The sequence below is a fragment of the Vanacampus margaritifer genome, chromosome 2, assembly GCF_051991255.1.
Source record: "Vanacampus margaritifer isolate UIUO_Vmar chromosome 2, RoL_Vmar_1.0, whole genome shotgun sequence".
Taxonomy (NCBI): Eukaryota; Metazoa; Chordata; class Actinopteri; order Syngnathiformes; family Syngnathidae; genus Vanacampus; species Vanacampus margaritifer.
Window position 1 is genome coordinate 42871787 of NC_135433.1, and position 16794 is coordinate 42888580.

The following is a 16794-nucleotide window of genomic DNA, read 5'->3' on the forward strand; positions in this document are numbered from 1 at the left end:
TGACAGTGTGCAGAGGCTCCATTGTTGTTGGGAGTTTGGGGTGGGGGTCGCTGCCTGCTTGAAATACAGCATCTGCCCTTTGACCCAGCATTTTTGCCCCCCCCCCCAAGTCAAATTTGAACTTTGCTGAAGTTGAGCAGGAGGCCTTGTGACCTCATCAGTTTGTTAGGGACATGGTCCAAGTTCCATGTGAATGCATGTGAATAATATGCACATTGATGGCTTTTTCTCACCGAGAGTCCATAACGTAAAGGAGGTCACGTGTAGCAAATAACACAAACAATTTAGCAGAATGAGCAGGTTGAGTGTGACTGTGATGAATTGGAGGAGACATATTATGCTTGTTTTTTAATGAACACTTCACATGTAACTTTTTTTTGTGCCAGTCATTTATCAAAGCCCACTTAACGTCTACTTCTAGCCATTTACATTTAGCTTCAAATCACTCCAATTTTGAAAGGAAAATTCGGCCTCATGCAAATGCCGAGTGTGGCTTTTGTCACCATGGCGACCAGGGCGCAGCTAAAGGCTTTGCAACAAGTACAGTAAGCGCCTTCTCAGTGTTGACATCTTAGTAGCTATATTTAGCGACTTTTCTCACCGTGCTTACACTAGGATGTACCGGCTCAAAATTTGCCAAGAGCTAATATACATCATATACACGAGTCGGTTGAAATGTGTTTTTTCTTTCAGCCAATCAGTGAAGAATAACAACAACAATAATGATAAATGAAGTGACATGTAACCGTAGTATATAAATAATTAGAATTGATATAAAAGAAAAAAGGTATGTTCGATACCACTTTTTTTCAGAACAATACTAGTACCCAACTCCTGTGCAGTCACATATACCGATATCAAGTGCCGATACCACTAGTAATTTTGATACTTAATTTTTTTTTTAATCAATGACAGATCATTTTAAAGCAAAACCTATGTATTCCACTACAGCATTTTCCTTAAAATGTAATGAATATAAAGGCAATTGCCAATTTTCCATTTTTCTAATTTACTGATCGTAAAGCGGCTACAAGAGGGTGGACGATACTAGTATCGGTTGTCATCGTGAGTACCGATAACTTGAAATAAGCCCTGATATTAACCCAATGCTGATACCTGAAACGGTACTCACCCAATAACTCCAATAATTTTCCAGGATTGAAATACTGTCTTTCCACACATTTCATTGAGTTAAAGAGAAAAGTACAAATACATTTTATTTTTGCTTTTTGTGCTTTTAATAAAAATTAAGTGCTAAAAGCAAACAAGGACAAAAAAAAGTTTTAAAGCTGGCCAATGCAGAAAATTGGATTTTAAATTGCTACCGAAAAATGGCCGAAAAATGAAACTGCACACTTCCTTCTCCCATCTATAAATAAAAAAGCTATTGTAAAGATATTTTTGGGCAAATTGCTACATAGGGCAGCTTTGAACTAACGTTAGATAAATAACAACAAACTAAACAGCACTTAATTTTTATGACTCTGTTAATTCAAAATAAACAGATCTCTTAATGTGTTTAAATAGAAAGTGAGTCTTAAGTGTTTTATTTGCACATTCTCTGTTAAAACAACATTTGTTCATGCAAAGACATTCAGATCCGGAAAGGCAAAAGGACAAATTTACGTTAAAAAAAAGAAAAAAAGCATCCATTCAATCAAGAGGATAAATGTTCAATATATATGTGATACTTTACAGTACAGTTTTTGTCATGGATAGTCCCACTGGCCAACCTGCAAACCCAATTCAGCTGACTCACATTCTCATAAATTTAAACGGTTCACTCAGCAAACGTGTGCTGACTCTCAGCCGACTGCAGGAAACGAACAAAGCTTGACTCTGTGTGTTTGTGCGTGTGTGTACGTGTCTGTTGCGGCTCAGCACTGGAAAAGTGTGTCACTGTGTCATACGTGATGCCGTGACCAATGGCGGCACAGGTATGCACGAGACTCAGCAACTGACCAATCACATCGGAGTGCTCGGCCAATGGGGGTGCTTCTTTGTCAGTAGCTTGTGTGCGTGTGTGTGAGAGAAAAATGAAGCAGTGTGTTGTTATACTCTGTGGTCATGTTAACAGTTACTGTGATCATGTGTGCTTAGGGTCCTATGAATGTACAACACGCATGTGTGAGCAGAAGCTGAAAGATAGAGTAAACAGTTTAATTACAGTTAAGCACAGCTGCAAAAGTATTTGGACGGGACTAAGGCCACGTCCACACGAAAGCCAGTTTCAGTGTATCCTCACAAGTTTCGTACAGTTTAAACCGTTCGTCCACACGATGGCGCGGTTTCGGAGCTTGAAACCGATCACTTTTGAAACCGGGCTCCAGAGTGGAAAGATTTCAAAACACGCCCCGTACGCGTCCATCTGGACACTCCAGTGATGACGTAACGGTCGCAGCTTGATGGCGACACATTGTCGCAGATTGATGACGTATGCGGCAATTCTCTGCGCGCGAACTGTCAGTCTGTCAACAACAATGGCGGATAGTCATGTCATAGTCGTTTTGCGCGGCTTCCTTAGCTCGCTTATGCTTTTGCAGCAAAATATTTAGCTTCTTTATTCCCACGTTCAACAAGCGGTGTTGTACTTGAATCACCCGCCATTGTCACTTCTCCTGTCTTCGTCTTTTCTAATGTTGTTTTGATACATGCAAAGCCATGTTTGTTCGATTGCAATAAAGTTAGAAAAAAAGTGTTTGTCTTCTTCGCTAATTCTTCTTCTACGCTTTCCGTTAACTCCCTGTGGCTGCGCTACAGCGCCACTCCAGACTTGGCATATACATTACAGCCGTTAAACGTCCTCAGCGTCTTTTTTTGGACACACGCAAGTCTTGAAAAGCTTCTGTGTGTACGAGATTTGTTTGAGGAACGAAGCCCGCTTTGCTTCCGTCTGGACGGGGCCTAAGACTATACAGGTAGATCAAAGAAAAAAAAACTGGAGGAGGAAAAAAGACCAGTATTTTTTTTTTTCAATTTCGAGTATTATGGCTGGGGCAGTCCTGGTTTTGAGCCCTGGGTCCTGAGTCCGGGCGGATTCCGCCAACTTCATCGTTTTGTCCCACTATGACGCAGAGTCAACCAAGATAGCATTTAGCATTAGAGATTGATGTGCATGTCGGCAATCATTGGCTTCACCAACTCCCCCGTCGCCTTGACAAAAATTGACTAGCAATGAAATTTGGTGACATTACAGCGTCCCGCTTTTTCATTTTGAAAATCTGGCCACCCTAATGTATACATATAGAATATGAATAATATGCCTAACCTGCATTCATTCAGTGTTACTGACTTTGTACTAGCTAGCACAGTGCTAGCTTTCAGGTTAGTTGCTGAACCAAACGATCTAGTTTTTGCAGCCGAAGCACCAACATAGGACGCTGTAGACTAGAAATATGTCCAATTGGTCATGTCTAAAGATCAACCCATTTACAAGCGTAATGAATCACGTTTCCATTGCATAGGAACCTTCCACGTAATGCCTTGGGGGGCTCGACTAATACCTGACCTGTTCATTGTTTGTTTTTCCGTTTATGTGCTTTTGACAATGCTGCGCAAGCTAACTTTGCCTGTAATATTGGGCATGTTCCGATACACTCTGAAGTCCGTGTACTGAGAGTGCAAATGTTCGTAGAGGTCGTTAATTTCCAAACGCACCAGGTAAGTAGCAAGATTGCTACTTGCGTTTTGTTTATAACTCAGTAGTAATCAACTCGCTAGCTCACACAGCTAGCTAATGTCAACGTTAGCCAGCCAATAACCACCACTGTAATGTTCTTGTGTTCAAAGAAGCCTTCACTTGCCTTTTTTACGCTAGCTTCCACTAGCTGCTTTTATTTCAAACTGCCTTCAGGAATGGGGTAGATGCCACGGACCTCCGACTTCCGGGTTTTACATCAGCTTTGTTTTCGGCCACTGCTGGCCGCGTTCCAACACTCGCACCCCCACCCATGCGCCCGCCAACCGCAGGGTGTCTCAGCTCTCTGAAATGCTTCAGACAACTGAGACAGTCACACTTCACACTCGCACCCGTCGACGGGAACGTGCAACTGAGGGGCACTAAGGCGGAAGCACTGGGTGTCTGGGACGCGGCCCACACGTCGCAAACCGGAAACGGAAACAAAGCTGATGTGTGAAACAAAACCGAAGAGTTTATCCGAACGCACGTACTCGCACACGCACCAGTTACGCGTACTGCAGTTACGCTTTAGGCCAGAGGTGGCAGTCACGAGTAAAAAAGTGACTCTACAATGCATCTTTAAGCTTTAATTTTTTTTTATTAAAGCATAAAAAGTAAACGAATAACTTGAAAAAACAAACACTGAAAACGTAATTAAAGCTTACTACATTTAAAAACCAAAACTCAACATGAAATGAAATTAAAATGTATACGCAATGCACTTTATGTACACCACTTACAACTACAACCACAATAATAACATTTGATTAATCAACTCCCTTGCCCTTGCAAATGCTCATCGCTCTTCTGTTTTGATCAATTGAAGACTACAGACTAGTCTAATGTTTTGTCAGACGAGGGTCTGCCACAAACGCTTCCGTCCATCTCTGGCTTCTGAGCGTGCTTCTCTTGGTTCAGAAAATATCCTCTTCACGCCTTTAAGGGCAAGAGTTCTCATTGCACTAAATAGAGAGCAAGACTGGTTGGAACCAGTAGGATGTGTTACACAACAACACATTTAACACAATGTGGACCCAGCAAAGCTTTAAACTCACTATTGCATCTCTTCCCTACATGTCAAATGCTAAATAGGTTTACAGAGGTTGTGTGTGTCGCATTTAATGAAATGCACACATGATGTGACCAAAGCTGCAGCGTTCATGCTAGCTGACTAGCATCTTAAAGAGACGTTTGACCAGAGGGGCTGTTGTGCAGTTCCGTTTGTGAGACCCCATTTCATGTTTTTTTTTCTCCTTACATAACATGGTCGCACCCCCTCCCTTCCCTCCTTTCCTCCCTTGCACCACCAGGATCCAGCCTGTACATTCTGGTGGTCGTCATAGCAACAGAGCAGCATCCCTCTCCATCCTTTGTGCGGAGTCTCCCTGTCTCTTAGAGCTTTCCCAGGCTGACCGTGGCGGCGATTTACAAATGGGAGGTCTTAATTGAGATGGGAAGACGAAGGTTGAGATTGAGCAGCAAGGTCGGCACATACATGCGCTCAAGCTGCGACTATGTCCATGCAGCATCCAAGCCATGTAGCAGTGCTACTCAGTTATTTTTTGTTACGCTCCCCCCTAGGAAGAAGAAAAAATGTCAAGACCCCCCCCCCCCCAACTCTCTGCCACGAATATAAATAGTATAGTTCCATTCATTTGTCTGTAATTAAACAACAATTAAAGTACACCAATGCATAGCATTGTATCCTTATTATCTTGTACAGGAAAATAAATAATTTAAAATTAATTAATTAATTCAATAAAATTAAATAAATACATTAAAAAAAAACATTATTGACAATGATATGTTCTATATAGCTCCACTAGTCTTAAATATGGCATTCTGGTTAATATTGCGTTAGTGCAGAGGGGGGTATCGAGGGGCGGAGTCCTGCAGGTTTTGCATGTTGCCCTTCTCCAACACAGCTGATATATGATCAGCTCATCAGCAAGCTCTGCATAAGCCTGATAACGATCCTGTTGATTGGAATCAGCTTTTGTTGGAAGTGAGAAACCTCCAAAACCTGCAGGACTACAGCCCTCGAGGACCGACATTGCCCACCTCTGCGTTAGTGGAATATGGGTTAAGCAGCAAAATCCAGCAGTTTTTATCAATATCAGATGGCGGCCATTTTACTACTTGCTGTCAAGTGAAAATATCACAGTTGCTCAGGTCTCGGGTAACAACCAATCACGGCTCAGCTTCAGAAAACAGGTGAGCTGTGATTGGTCGTTGCCTGAGCCCTGAGCAACTGTGATGTCATCTTCATTCGACAGCAAGTGGCAAAATGGCCGCCCCCTGACATGGTAGAAAACGGCTGGATTTTGCTTCATAACTCATATTCAGAGTGTCATGTTTAGACTAGTGAAGTCACATATAACATATTATTGTCAAGAAATGTTGAAGGCTGACTTCCCCTTTAAAGAAAAAAAAACAAGAATATCTTTATCAACATTGTTTTTAGTGTGTAACATAAAAGATTTGAAGTGCATCAATTCGCCTGAAATATAAAAAAATGAGAATGCCACTGCCACCTACTGTAGTGGATGTGCAATTACACTTTATTCTACTATGGGGAAAAAAACGTATCCATGCTTCATGTCACTGTGTTAAATTAAAATGTAAAAGCAAGTGAGTGTGACACAGAAAAAATATAATAGTGCATAATATTTGCACAAAGGAACATATATACATTTATTCCCTGTTATGTCACTGCTGAGATATTTAATGTACATTAGCAAGTAAAAAAAAAAATCTGTCAAAAATAAGAACTAAAGAACAAGATGGATCAATTTAACACACAACAAAAGGGAGTTCATAAGGTTGTGGTGTTCCGCTAGATGCTTTGCATCTGTATGCACAATTCTCAAGAGACTCTAAAAGAAACTATATCATCAAGTGGTAAATATAATTACTGGTACAGATGTGATGTAGAAGTGTTGTTTTCCTGTTAGCTCCGAGCACAACGTGTGCAATGAAGTCAAGCTATGACTAATGTGAACCATCACCATGGCCTGTTTTCTTCCTTACCTTCAAACCTTATGATTTATAGCTGGGGACTTTTAAGGGCTCTCAAAATATGCCTGCATAAATACGAGATTTGGCATACGGCCCATATCGTGAACTCATCACGTTTGCTTCCTGTACCGCTAAATGCGACCATATAGTGTGCTGCACTGCTGACGTTACTAAGAGTCCACGGGGTCTATGGGTTTACGTTCATATGATATTTGTGGGCGCCCCACTTTTCCATCCTACTGCTGAAGTGGTTTCACACGTGCAGGAGGCAGTCTAACTTTACACTGGCTCTCGTGCAACCTTTAAACTTTCTGTGAGTCATGTGAGCAGTTAACAAGTTCAGGGACCATCTGCAGGCCTGAACTGTGTCGGTATTTTGCTGCAAAAGTAGAAGAAAAATCAGTTCACAACAGAAGTTATATGACGTTTAATACATTTTGTAGAAACTTTATTTGGACGTACATCGTTATTTACGTTGCAACGCATTCAGTGCGCAGTGACGTAGAATGGTGGCAGCCTTTCTGCCGAGCAATCTGAAACGCTTATAAAGAAAGCAAGGTAAGTCTCCTAAAGGGACGATCAAAACTCTTGAATGCGTCGGGTGACTCTCCCGATCGCATGCTATTTCTTTAGGAACGCTACGATCCACAATGTTCGTCCAAATAAAGTTTCTACAAAATATATTCAACTGGTAATGATTTTTGAAAAATAAATCTTATAGTTATGTTAGAAACAACCCAAAAAATAATATAGAGCGGGGTTCCTTTTAAGATTATCAAACACATGTAGATATTCGGCAATTATTACCCTCTAGATTGCTTTGTTCAGTGCATGATAAGAGGTAAAAAGTTAAAACTGTTAAAAAAAAAAAAAAGTTAAAAGTTGTCAACTGCTACAATGCCCTGAGCATCCGACAGTTCCTGGCTGAAAATAACATCACCATGCTGGAGCAACCTAACTACTTACCTGACCTGGGTCAGTGTGATTGATTGATTTAGTTTATATATATTTTTATTTTTATTTTTTATTACTACTATATGATTACTATTATGGGAAAACTTGTTATTAGTAGATTTAAAATATATCTTTTGTGACACCAGCTCTGGATTTTTTATTTATTTTAGGCATCTACTATATCTATCCGCACAAATCGAAATCTCTATGTGAAAAAGTATTCCACTGATGTAATATTGAAAAGTTTTTAACAATCATGAGACTCATTTTCTCATCTATACTATTTAATGGATTTGTTAAAAATATTGTTCTCTGACTGACTAAACTCTAAACTTTGTGTTATGTTCCAAATTTTCCTTAACCCCTGGGCGTTATTTTATTTTGAAATGGCTTGGTCAGAACCAACAAAAAGCCAAAAAATGGTCAAATAACGCCCAGGGGTTAAACAGCACTTCCCAGAATTCCACTTTAGTGTGGAAAACAAACACACCACAAGTTTTGCTGTAAGAACAGAAAGAACAAAACAACTCGAGAAACTTAAGCTCCTGACCAGACAATGTCTTCTGAAAGAACATTAAAAGCAGCCCTCCTGAATGTTATTGGCTGATTTGGTCCTGGCAGACCAATGAGGGAGTTGCTAGCTGCCCTGTTGGGATGTAGGGGAAAGGTCTCAAGGCAAACTTTGAAGCCCCTCCCCCACTAAAAAGATAGCACTTTTGGCCCATGATGTTTTTTTGTCTTGTGTGTTGTTAAGATGACTTTTCATCACTCCTGACAAAAAGTTGAAGCATGTGTCCTGACCTCAACAATGTTCTTCCCGCTGAAAAGTAAACACTGCTGCACTTTTCACATATGTTGATTTGAGTGGCATACTGAACATACATGAATATGCTGACGCATGTTTACATTAGACTATAGCAGCCGCAAAATACATGACTCGCTGCGCTGAAAATAGTCTCATTTAATGAATAGTTGTAAGTTAGAACATTGGAAGGAGCTGCAGTATTCGAATAACTGCAAGATTTTGTCGTAGGGGGAATCTAAACAAATCCTGGACACAATTAGGCCACAACATAAGGTACACCTGCACAATCTCGAATCGAATGGAAGAAAATATATATATTAAAAAAAAAGTATCATTATGTATGGACACTATCAGATCATTTGTCCAACTTGTTTATACACTTTACAAATAATTTACATACAAAATATTTGATTAGATATATTTACAGTATGGGTTTCAATAAAGCACTTAGTATATTTAGAAACTGAATATATGAACACAATTCCGATTTGGCTTAATCAGCTACCTGGGAGCAAACAAATGCATTTTTATTTTATCAATTTAAAAAGATGACATGAGAGGGAAAATACTTTTAATAAAAATGTTTTTTTCAATTTAAAAAAAATATTTTTTTTATTTTATTCAAATCTATACTGCTACAAACTACCATCATAACAGACTGTCAATCAAAACTGAGCATTACCCTTTCTGTAGAGGCATAATATTGGCTCTGGCTTTCTGCTAGTACATTTGTGTATAATAAAAACTAGGGATAGGCGAGTAAGTACCAATACTAGTCTTATTTTAAGGTAATCAGTAATCACAACAGGCAGCGTTTATAATAGTTTAGAATCTGGAACTACAGTAGACGTTAATTTGCTATTAATTTCATGCAATTTTAAGAAAAATGCTACATTAAGATATATTCAAATTTCTTTAAAAGGATCTGTAATAGTGTTTTTTGGTGGGGATTTTTATGTATCAAAAGTATTAATGGTATCAATACTGGTAGCTATGCAAGAGATACACACTCATTGGTATCACCCTGATAAAAACTGCTGTGCAGTACGACACCAATAACCATATTGTAACAAAAAGATGTGCATTTTGTGAACTATAATTTAAATTCATGCACACTCTTGAGAAATGGCCAATATTGACCACTCTGTTGGAACAGACTCCTCTTAAATACCAAATGGCGTGATCATTCAAAGTCTCATTGTTCAACAGCTGGTGTTTTAAATTGCACCCAACGAGAGACAAGTCACTTTTATTGACTTAACACTTCCACGATGACCAACAGTGTGCGCACAAACAAGACTTAACCAATGTCGCATGTTTAAAAGGCTGCACGCTGAGCTCATGTAGATCTTTGAGTCAGCAGTCTTGCACGTGTGAGACCCCGCGCGCACACACACAGGTAAACGCAGCCAGACAGCTAGTCTAGACACTAACCGGCTAATCATGTTCTCCAGAAGGCTAACGTTCTTATTGTGGCTATTTTCACTCTAGCTTAAAAAAAACAAAACAAGACAAGACAGCGAGGTTGTGATAAAAATAAGTTTTAAATGTATCAAGAGAACAATAACTCAGGTTCAGTAAACTTGACACATTTACTAAAATCGGGCGCATTAACGAAAGGATAAAACTCCTTGAGGAAAATCTACAAATGGCATTATGGACAGATCCACCACATTTGAACGTCATACATCATCTGGGCACAAACATCTACAAAGTGTATCAACACGGGTGACCCAGTGTGTCAGAAATCTGAAGACAAACGTTGCCATTTAAAAATACACATCATAAAAACCAAAGAGTTAGTACCGTGGGTAGTTGGAAAAGGAAGGTTGGCAACAAAGTCAATTAGCAAGACATGAACTAAAGATTTATTAAGCCGTACATGCTGTCCGGCCTTAGCAGCTCTACGCTTCAGTGTCCATGTGCTTTAGTTCTTTTAGGGGATGGGGACGGCACTGACATGGCTAGAAAAACTGTTAGAAAAGCCAATCCCTTCTAACGACGAGGGAAAGGTACCCTGCCATGACCAGAGGGGGACTACCCAAAGATGTGAATTAACCATTTGAAGTTGACCAGCCAACTTGAAGACATTTAAATGCAGGTTAATCTTTTCAATGGGAGGGGAAAGTAAATACAGTACTAGTTAAAAGAAAAGATGAATTTAGGAGTGGGAGTCAATCCACGATTTGTGGATTCAGTAATCCGCGGGTTCGTCGCCTTCCTCGCTCAGCAAACAGGTGCGAATGAGCGCCTCGGTGACACCGTACGGGTCGCAGTTGGCCGACGGGCGGCGGTCCTCAAAGTAACCCTTCTTCTCCTGGCCCACGTTGCGCGGGATGCGGATGCTGGCGCCGCGGTTGGCAACGCCCGCCGAGAACTCGTTGATGTTGGAGGTCTCGTGGTGGCCAGTGAGGCGGCGGGCATTATCCAGCCCGCCTTTGGGGTCGTAGGCACGGATGTGATAGCGGTGCCTCCTGCCCAGCTTCTCGATGGAGTCCTCGATGGCTCTGGAAGGAGATTTTAAAACATTTTTGAGGCCGCGTGAAATGCTGAAACTAGCCCACTGTGAACTTTGGATGTATAGCCATGTGAGCTAGTTGGTTGTGCTAGCTTGAGCAAGCTAACAGCAGCGTCAATATGCAATATTGATTTAGTCAGCCTATGTCAGAGGACTGGTTAGCTGTAATTCAAACTTATCTTCAGCTTTGTTCCCAATGGTTGAAAGCTAAGAAACACAAGTCCTAGAACTGAGCCATGTGGAACACCTATTTTGTGCAGTGGTAAAATATACAAAATGGAGTTATGTGCTTTTAAAATGGGTCTTCTTTATGGCAGCCACTGAATAGCAATGCCATTCGTCCCCTTTTATGAAGGGAATTTTATACAGGTCATACTTTAGTCACCTAAGGTCCGATTTTCCCAGTTTCTGAGAGCAGAGAGCGCTTTAACACTCACTTCAGTCCGCCATCCTCTCTCATCTCTTTTGTGCTGAAATTTGTATGGCAGCCGGCGCCGTTCCAGTTGCCGGGGATAGGCTTGGGGTCAAATGAAGCGATCACACCGAAGTCCTCGCAAACGCGGTGCAGGATGAAGCGCGCCACCCACAGGTGGTCACCCATGTCGATCCCTTCGCACGGGCCGACTTGGAACTCCCACTAGACACGTAAACACACACACACAGGTCAACATTAAAATTTGATAGCCAACATTCTTCCTTTCAATGTGTTAAGTGTCTTTGGTGGTGGGGCGTATTCCAATAAATTTGATAATTAGTTCAGTTCTTTTGTTTCAGAAATTGTATTCAAAAATTGAAACTTTTATTATAGAGATTTCTAAAACACATGGTGGGGGAATATTCTAATTTATTTCAATGATGATCTATGGGACATCATTTTAATTAGGGCGGGGTATTGATTCTAATTTCCTCAAATCAATTAGATTTCAATTCACATGAGTCCAGTTCGATTTGAGTCAATTCCTTCCAACAGATTACTTTTGGAACATCAATTCTTCTTAAATATGAAGGACATGATAAAAACTCCACAAAAATTACATTTTGGAATTTATATTTGATTTGCTTACGAATTTATGGGGGGAAAAAAATATATTAAAATAATCAATTCAGAAATATATTTTTTAATTGTACACTATAACTATGAGATTCATAATAAGCATGGTGGTCTTCTGTATTCTTACCTGGGCAGGCATCACTTCTGCGTTTGTGCCGCAGATCTGAACCCCAGCATAGAGGCAAGCCCTGTAATGGGCTTCCACGATATCTCTTCCATAGGCTTTGTCTGCTCCCACGCCACAGTAGTATGGACCTGACCAAAGACCAGATGTTGGATTCATATTCAAACAAGAATGCTGACATTTCACCGCGTTTGTGTTGAGGGTGGGGCCGCATGCTCACCTTGAGGTCCTGGGAATCCATTGGATGGCCAGCCAAAGGGGTGTCCGTCTGTTCCCAGGATGGTGTACTCCTGCTCCATGCCAAACCAGGGAACTTGATCCGCCACCATCTTCATCAGCTTATTGCACGTCAGTCGCAGGTTGGTTTCTGCACAGATGTTTAGTGTCTCTTTTACCAACACAGTAAATAAAACCCTACAATTGACCAAATACTTTCGCCTCATGCGACATTCATTTCAGTTAAACAGATGAAGGGACACTGTGTACTTTCTAAGCCCAAATTTGCTTCAAATGCTGCACACTTATTCCATTTGTCCAACCATGTGCTTGCTAATGAGAATACACCGCCCCAGCGTGTAACGTAACAAAGACCCAGTTGTAGTGTACACATGCAGACAGAGACGTGACATCTGGGCGACCATCTGTTCAAAGCCAATAAGAAGAGTTCACTCTCAGGTCAGTCAGCTGACAAAGAGATAACTAACACTATTAGCAGAGAATTGTTTTTTACCTGCAGGCATGCGGTTGTACTTGAACACCTCACAGAGCACCAACTTGTTTGGGTCTTTGCGGAAGGGGTCACGGAACATGGCGGCAGGGATGAGATACATGTCGCTGTTGGAGCCTTCGGCCTGGTAAGTGCTGGACCCGTCGAAGTTCCATTCGGGAAGGTCTAAAAAAAAAAGAAAAAAGAAGCAGAAGTCATGTAGAGAATTGGGTCAAATTTGACATCAGTTCTGATAAGTGTAATCCGAGTGAATAACCAAGAAGAATGATTTTTCCTGATCTGCTTGTAAAAGTCACCCATTCAATATTTACGAGGCATCAAAGAATGACCCCCAATCAGGAATTTTGTGCCGTTCCCGGACACAAACAGTTGTATATATAACGTGTTTGTATAACATTCATAGTCATTCACCACCAAAAAAAAAAGTCATCTGCAATGTGGTTACCAGATAAGCTAACCGCTAACGTTGCTTCTTCTGTTATTATTTTTGCTCATTTGTATTTCTCCAGTACAGATCCCTCCAAAAGTATTGGAACAGCAAAGTCATTTTTTTTTTTTTTAGTTTCAGAAAGATGAATATGAATTACAGCTTTTATTTTCTGGTATTTACATGCAGATGTGTTAAACAACTCAGGACAGAGCATCTTTTGTTGAAAGCTACCCACTTTTCAAATGTGCAAAAGTATTGGAACAGACAATGAATTAAGATGTAATATTTGGTGGCATAACTTACTTACAATAACCACATAAAACATGCCACCCATTGACTTCGGACTGTTGCATTCTTCATTCGAAATGCTTTTCCAGGCCTTTACTGCAACCTCTTTCAGTTCTTTTTTGTTTCTGGGGGTTTCTCGTTTCAGTCTCTTCAGGATGTAAAATCCATGCTCTATTGGGTTAAGGTCTGGTGAATGACTTGGCCAGTCTAAACCCATCCACTCCCCCCACAACCCTTCTAATGAAGTCCTTCCTTATGTTTTGGGTCTTGTTGCATGATGAAGCTTCTCCTAATTAGTTTGGAGGCACTTTTCGGTAAATTCCAGACAAAATGTTTTTGGGAGACTTCAGAATTAATTCTATGCTACCACCATGAGTTACATCATCCATAAAGACTAGTGAGCCCGTTCCAGATGTAGCCATGCAAGCCCAAGCCAGGATCATAAGTAGATCCTTTCTTTCTCCATACTTTGGCCTTTTCATCACTTTGGTAGAGGCTAATCTTAGTCTCGTCACTCCAAAACTTTTGTGGCCAATCTAATATGCACTTTCTTGCGAAGTCCAATCTGGCCTTCAGATTCGTTTTCTGATGAGTGGTTTGCATCTTGTGCCATGGCTTGTATTTCTTCTCTCAAAGTCTTCTTCAAACAGTTGATTGTGACGCCCTCACTCCTGCCCAATGTTTCGCAATACACCTCTGATCAATTGTCCCATTTTTCTCATCTTCAAAATGGTATGCTTTTTTTTCATGGACAGCTCTCTGGTCTTCATGTTTGCTCAACAGCAAACGCAGTTTTCACATGTGAAACCCAAAGCCAAAAACAAGCACTAATATTTAAGCAATCGATCTGACAACCAAATGTCTTTAGTATTATATAACAAAAACAAATTGACCTTTTCGTTCTAATACTTTTGGAGGGGACTGTACAGTGTGTTTGATTTTGCAGTCCTGTTCCAATGTTGAAAGAGTATTGGTTCCACTATAGTGCATTTTGAAAAGTAGTGAACCAATAACCAATGCTAACTAGACCCATGAAGCATTACACAGATACAAAAAGCAACACAGAGATAATTTCTAAGTGTTTTTTTGGATAATCCATCTAAAATACACAATTTATTTACTATTTTACACATTGTACTTTAAGCGACAGCCATGATGTAATTAATGGTGCGCCCAAGTTGAGTGAACTACAATATATGGTGATATATATATAGCCTAATAATGATTAGGGAATGAGTAAATGCTTCCAAAGAGAGCAATTGTTATGTATATTGTGCTGTGGTTGGTGTTCCTGAGTACATCACAAACCATAAGAGCAGCAAGAACACACACATGGCCATTGTTTCCTTATCACGTGTGTGTGTGGGGGAAGGGGGGGGGGGTCTCTCGCATTTTAAAATGAGTGAAGATTAGGGCTGCAAAACTCTCAGTAACTTTCAATGAGCGTTACAGTTATGCTTGAAAGTGAATGAAACTTAAGACCGCATTGTATGGTGAGAAAAAAACGTAATGCCCGTAAAATCCAAAATACGGTGGCAGTTGTTTTGATACTTTCAGGGGTTGAAGTGGACATGACGAGAGATGTGCATTTGAATTTTGGTGATGATTCATAGCATTTTTGTGTCATTAAGCAATGTTTAGCTTTTGTACATTTGCTTTCATGCACAACTGTTAACGCTAGTAATGGTAATGAACTCAGGAGTTTACTAAATAGAAGATTGGCAGGGAAATTTAAAAATGGTTGGAGAAATTTTATTATAGCATGATCCTGGCCACACAATCAGATTTTAAGAAGTTACCATTTAATATGAAGAGTCTATTGCCTGACGTGGTTTACTAAAGATGCGTAGGCTTGGCTTGAGAAGCTTAAAGAGAACCGTCGTAATTATTTACATGTTGAATGAGACTTTTTGGAGGGAGGGAGCTATTTTCATTTAAGAGTTTGATTGGGACATTGTCTGTATTTTGGGACGGTGGAGGGGGTAACTTTTGTTCATTCCTTTGACTAAGTTGGGGTTAAGTAATATTTAACTCATTCATGTTTTTGTTCTTCAATGGAAATATATGACTGCAAAGATCATTGTCAACTTTTATTAAGTTTTCACAAATAATCTTTTGAAGATACCTCTCATGGAAATTTTCCAGAAATATTCCACCAACTCGGACCCGCAGTTAACATGCCAACATTCAGTATAGGGTCAAAAGGCCAACTGAAAAAGCTTCTTACCTTCAACACTTTTGGGCTCAAAATCCAAAGTTCTGGTTTTACACCGCAGCCCCTCTCCGGTCCCATCGACCCAGACGTACATGGCCTGGACTTTATCCCCCTGAGGCAGATCCAAGTACTGCTGCTTGATGACTTTGCTCAAAGTGGCGCTGGACGACGTGGCCATCTTTTTTTTCCTACTATAACACACCTGAATAAAAGATAACAGGAGCAGGAGGATAGAAAGGGAGAGAAACACAGCAGGTATGAGACCGCAGTGTGCCTAAACGACGCTAGGGGGCCCTAAAACAAAAAACACCCCCAAAAAGGGCCACCATTGTTCACTTTTCCAGAAAAACAAGACAAACAGCTCAAAACTACCGCGGAAATGATCAAACCCGTCGCGTTTGTGTTCATTCTCGGAACTTAATCGACGAAATGCGACGGTAGATCCATTAATCTGTGGAAATAAACGTCTTCGCGGTCGTCATATGTCTTTAAATCGAGGCTGGCGACGAAATGGTGACACGAGGAAAGCGAAGCGATACAATGAAAAGGCAATAGTACAGCACTGTACATATTGTTGGCACGAGTGCGTTGTAGCCATGGTTACACGTTGTGTGAAGAAATATTACATCATCGACAGCGGCTTCCGCGAGGTGACCACATTCACACAACAAAAGACGCTCACAAACACTAAAAGGTACGAATACACATTACATTTAAGTGTTGAAATTTAGGATTAAAAAAAAGCCTGGTATGGAAAAAAATTATAATCCATCAGAAATAGCGGCCATAAATCGGCCTGGTAGTGAAAGACAGTTTACCTGGAGAAACGAGAAAATTTAAATAAAAACTAAAGGACTTGCAGGTCCAGTGTTTCGTCTTGCGCTGGGCCGTTAGTGTTTCTATCATTCTCCGGTACCGAAGCTGTGGTTCCGGCCATTTTTATAAGGAAACGACAGGCTTTAGGGCGTCTCATTGGTCAGAACAG

General features: G+C 40.5%; 1 protein-coding gene across 1 annotated transcript; it reads right to left on the reverse strand.

The window, feature by feature from the left end:
* Positions 1-9981: 9981 nt before the first annotated feature.
* On the reverse strand, positions 9982-16794 carry LOC144042759 (glutamine synthetase). The gene is made up of 7 exons (XM_077555693.1): positions 16628-16794; positions 15822-16011; positions 12880-13041; positions 12370-12516; positions 12153-12280; positions 11412-11611; positions 9982-10963 (listed from the first exon to the last, which is right to left on the reverse strand). Exons 2-7 carry the CDS (start codon positions 15985-15987, stop codon positions 10651-10653), a joined length of 1116 nt encoding a protein of 371 aa, XP_077411819.1. The 5' UTR covers positions 15988-16011; positions 16628-16794; the 3' UTR covers positions 9982-10650.

What these genes read in the sequence shown, in the direction of transcription:
- LOC144042759 (XM_077555693.1), bottom strand. Translation starts at nt 15,987, where the DNA reads ATGGCCACGTCGTCCAGCGCCACTTTGAGCAAAGTCATCAAGCAGCAG. An exon ending in CAGAAGTGATGCCTGCCCAG is followed by an intron (nt 11,612 to 12,152) that starts GTAAGAATACAG and finishes TTACGTGTCTAG; the next exon opens with TGGGAGTTCCAAGTCGGCCC. An exon ending in AGAGAGGATGGCGGACTGAA is followed by an intron (nt 10,964 to 11,411) that starts GTGAGTGTTAAA and finishes ATCTCCTTCCAG; the next exon opens with AGCCATCGAGGACTCCATCG.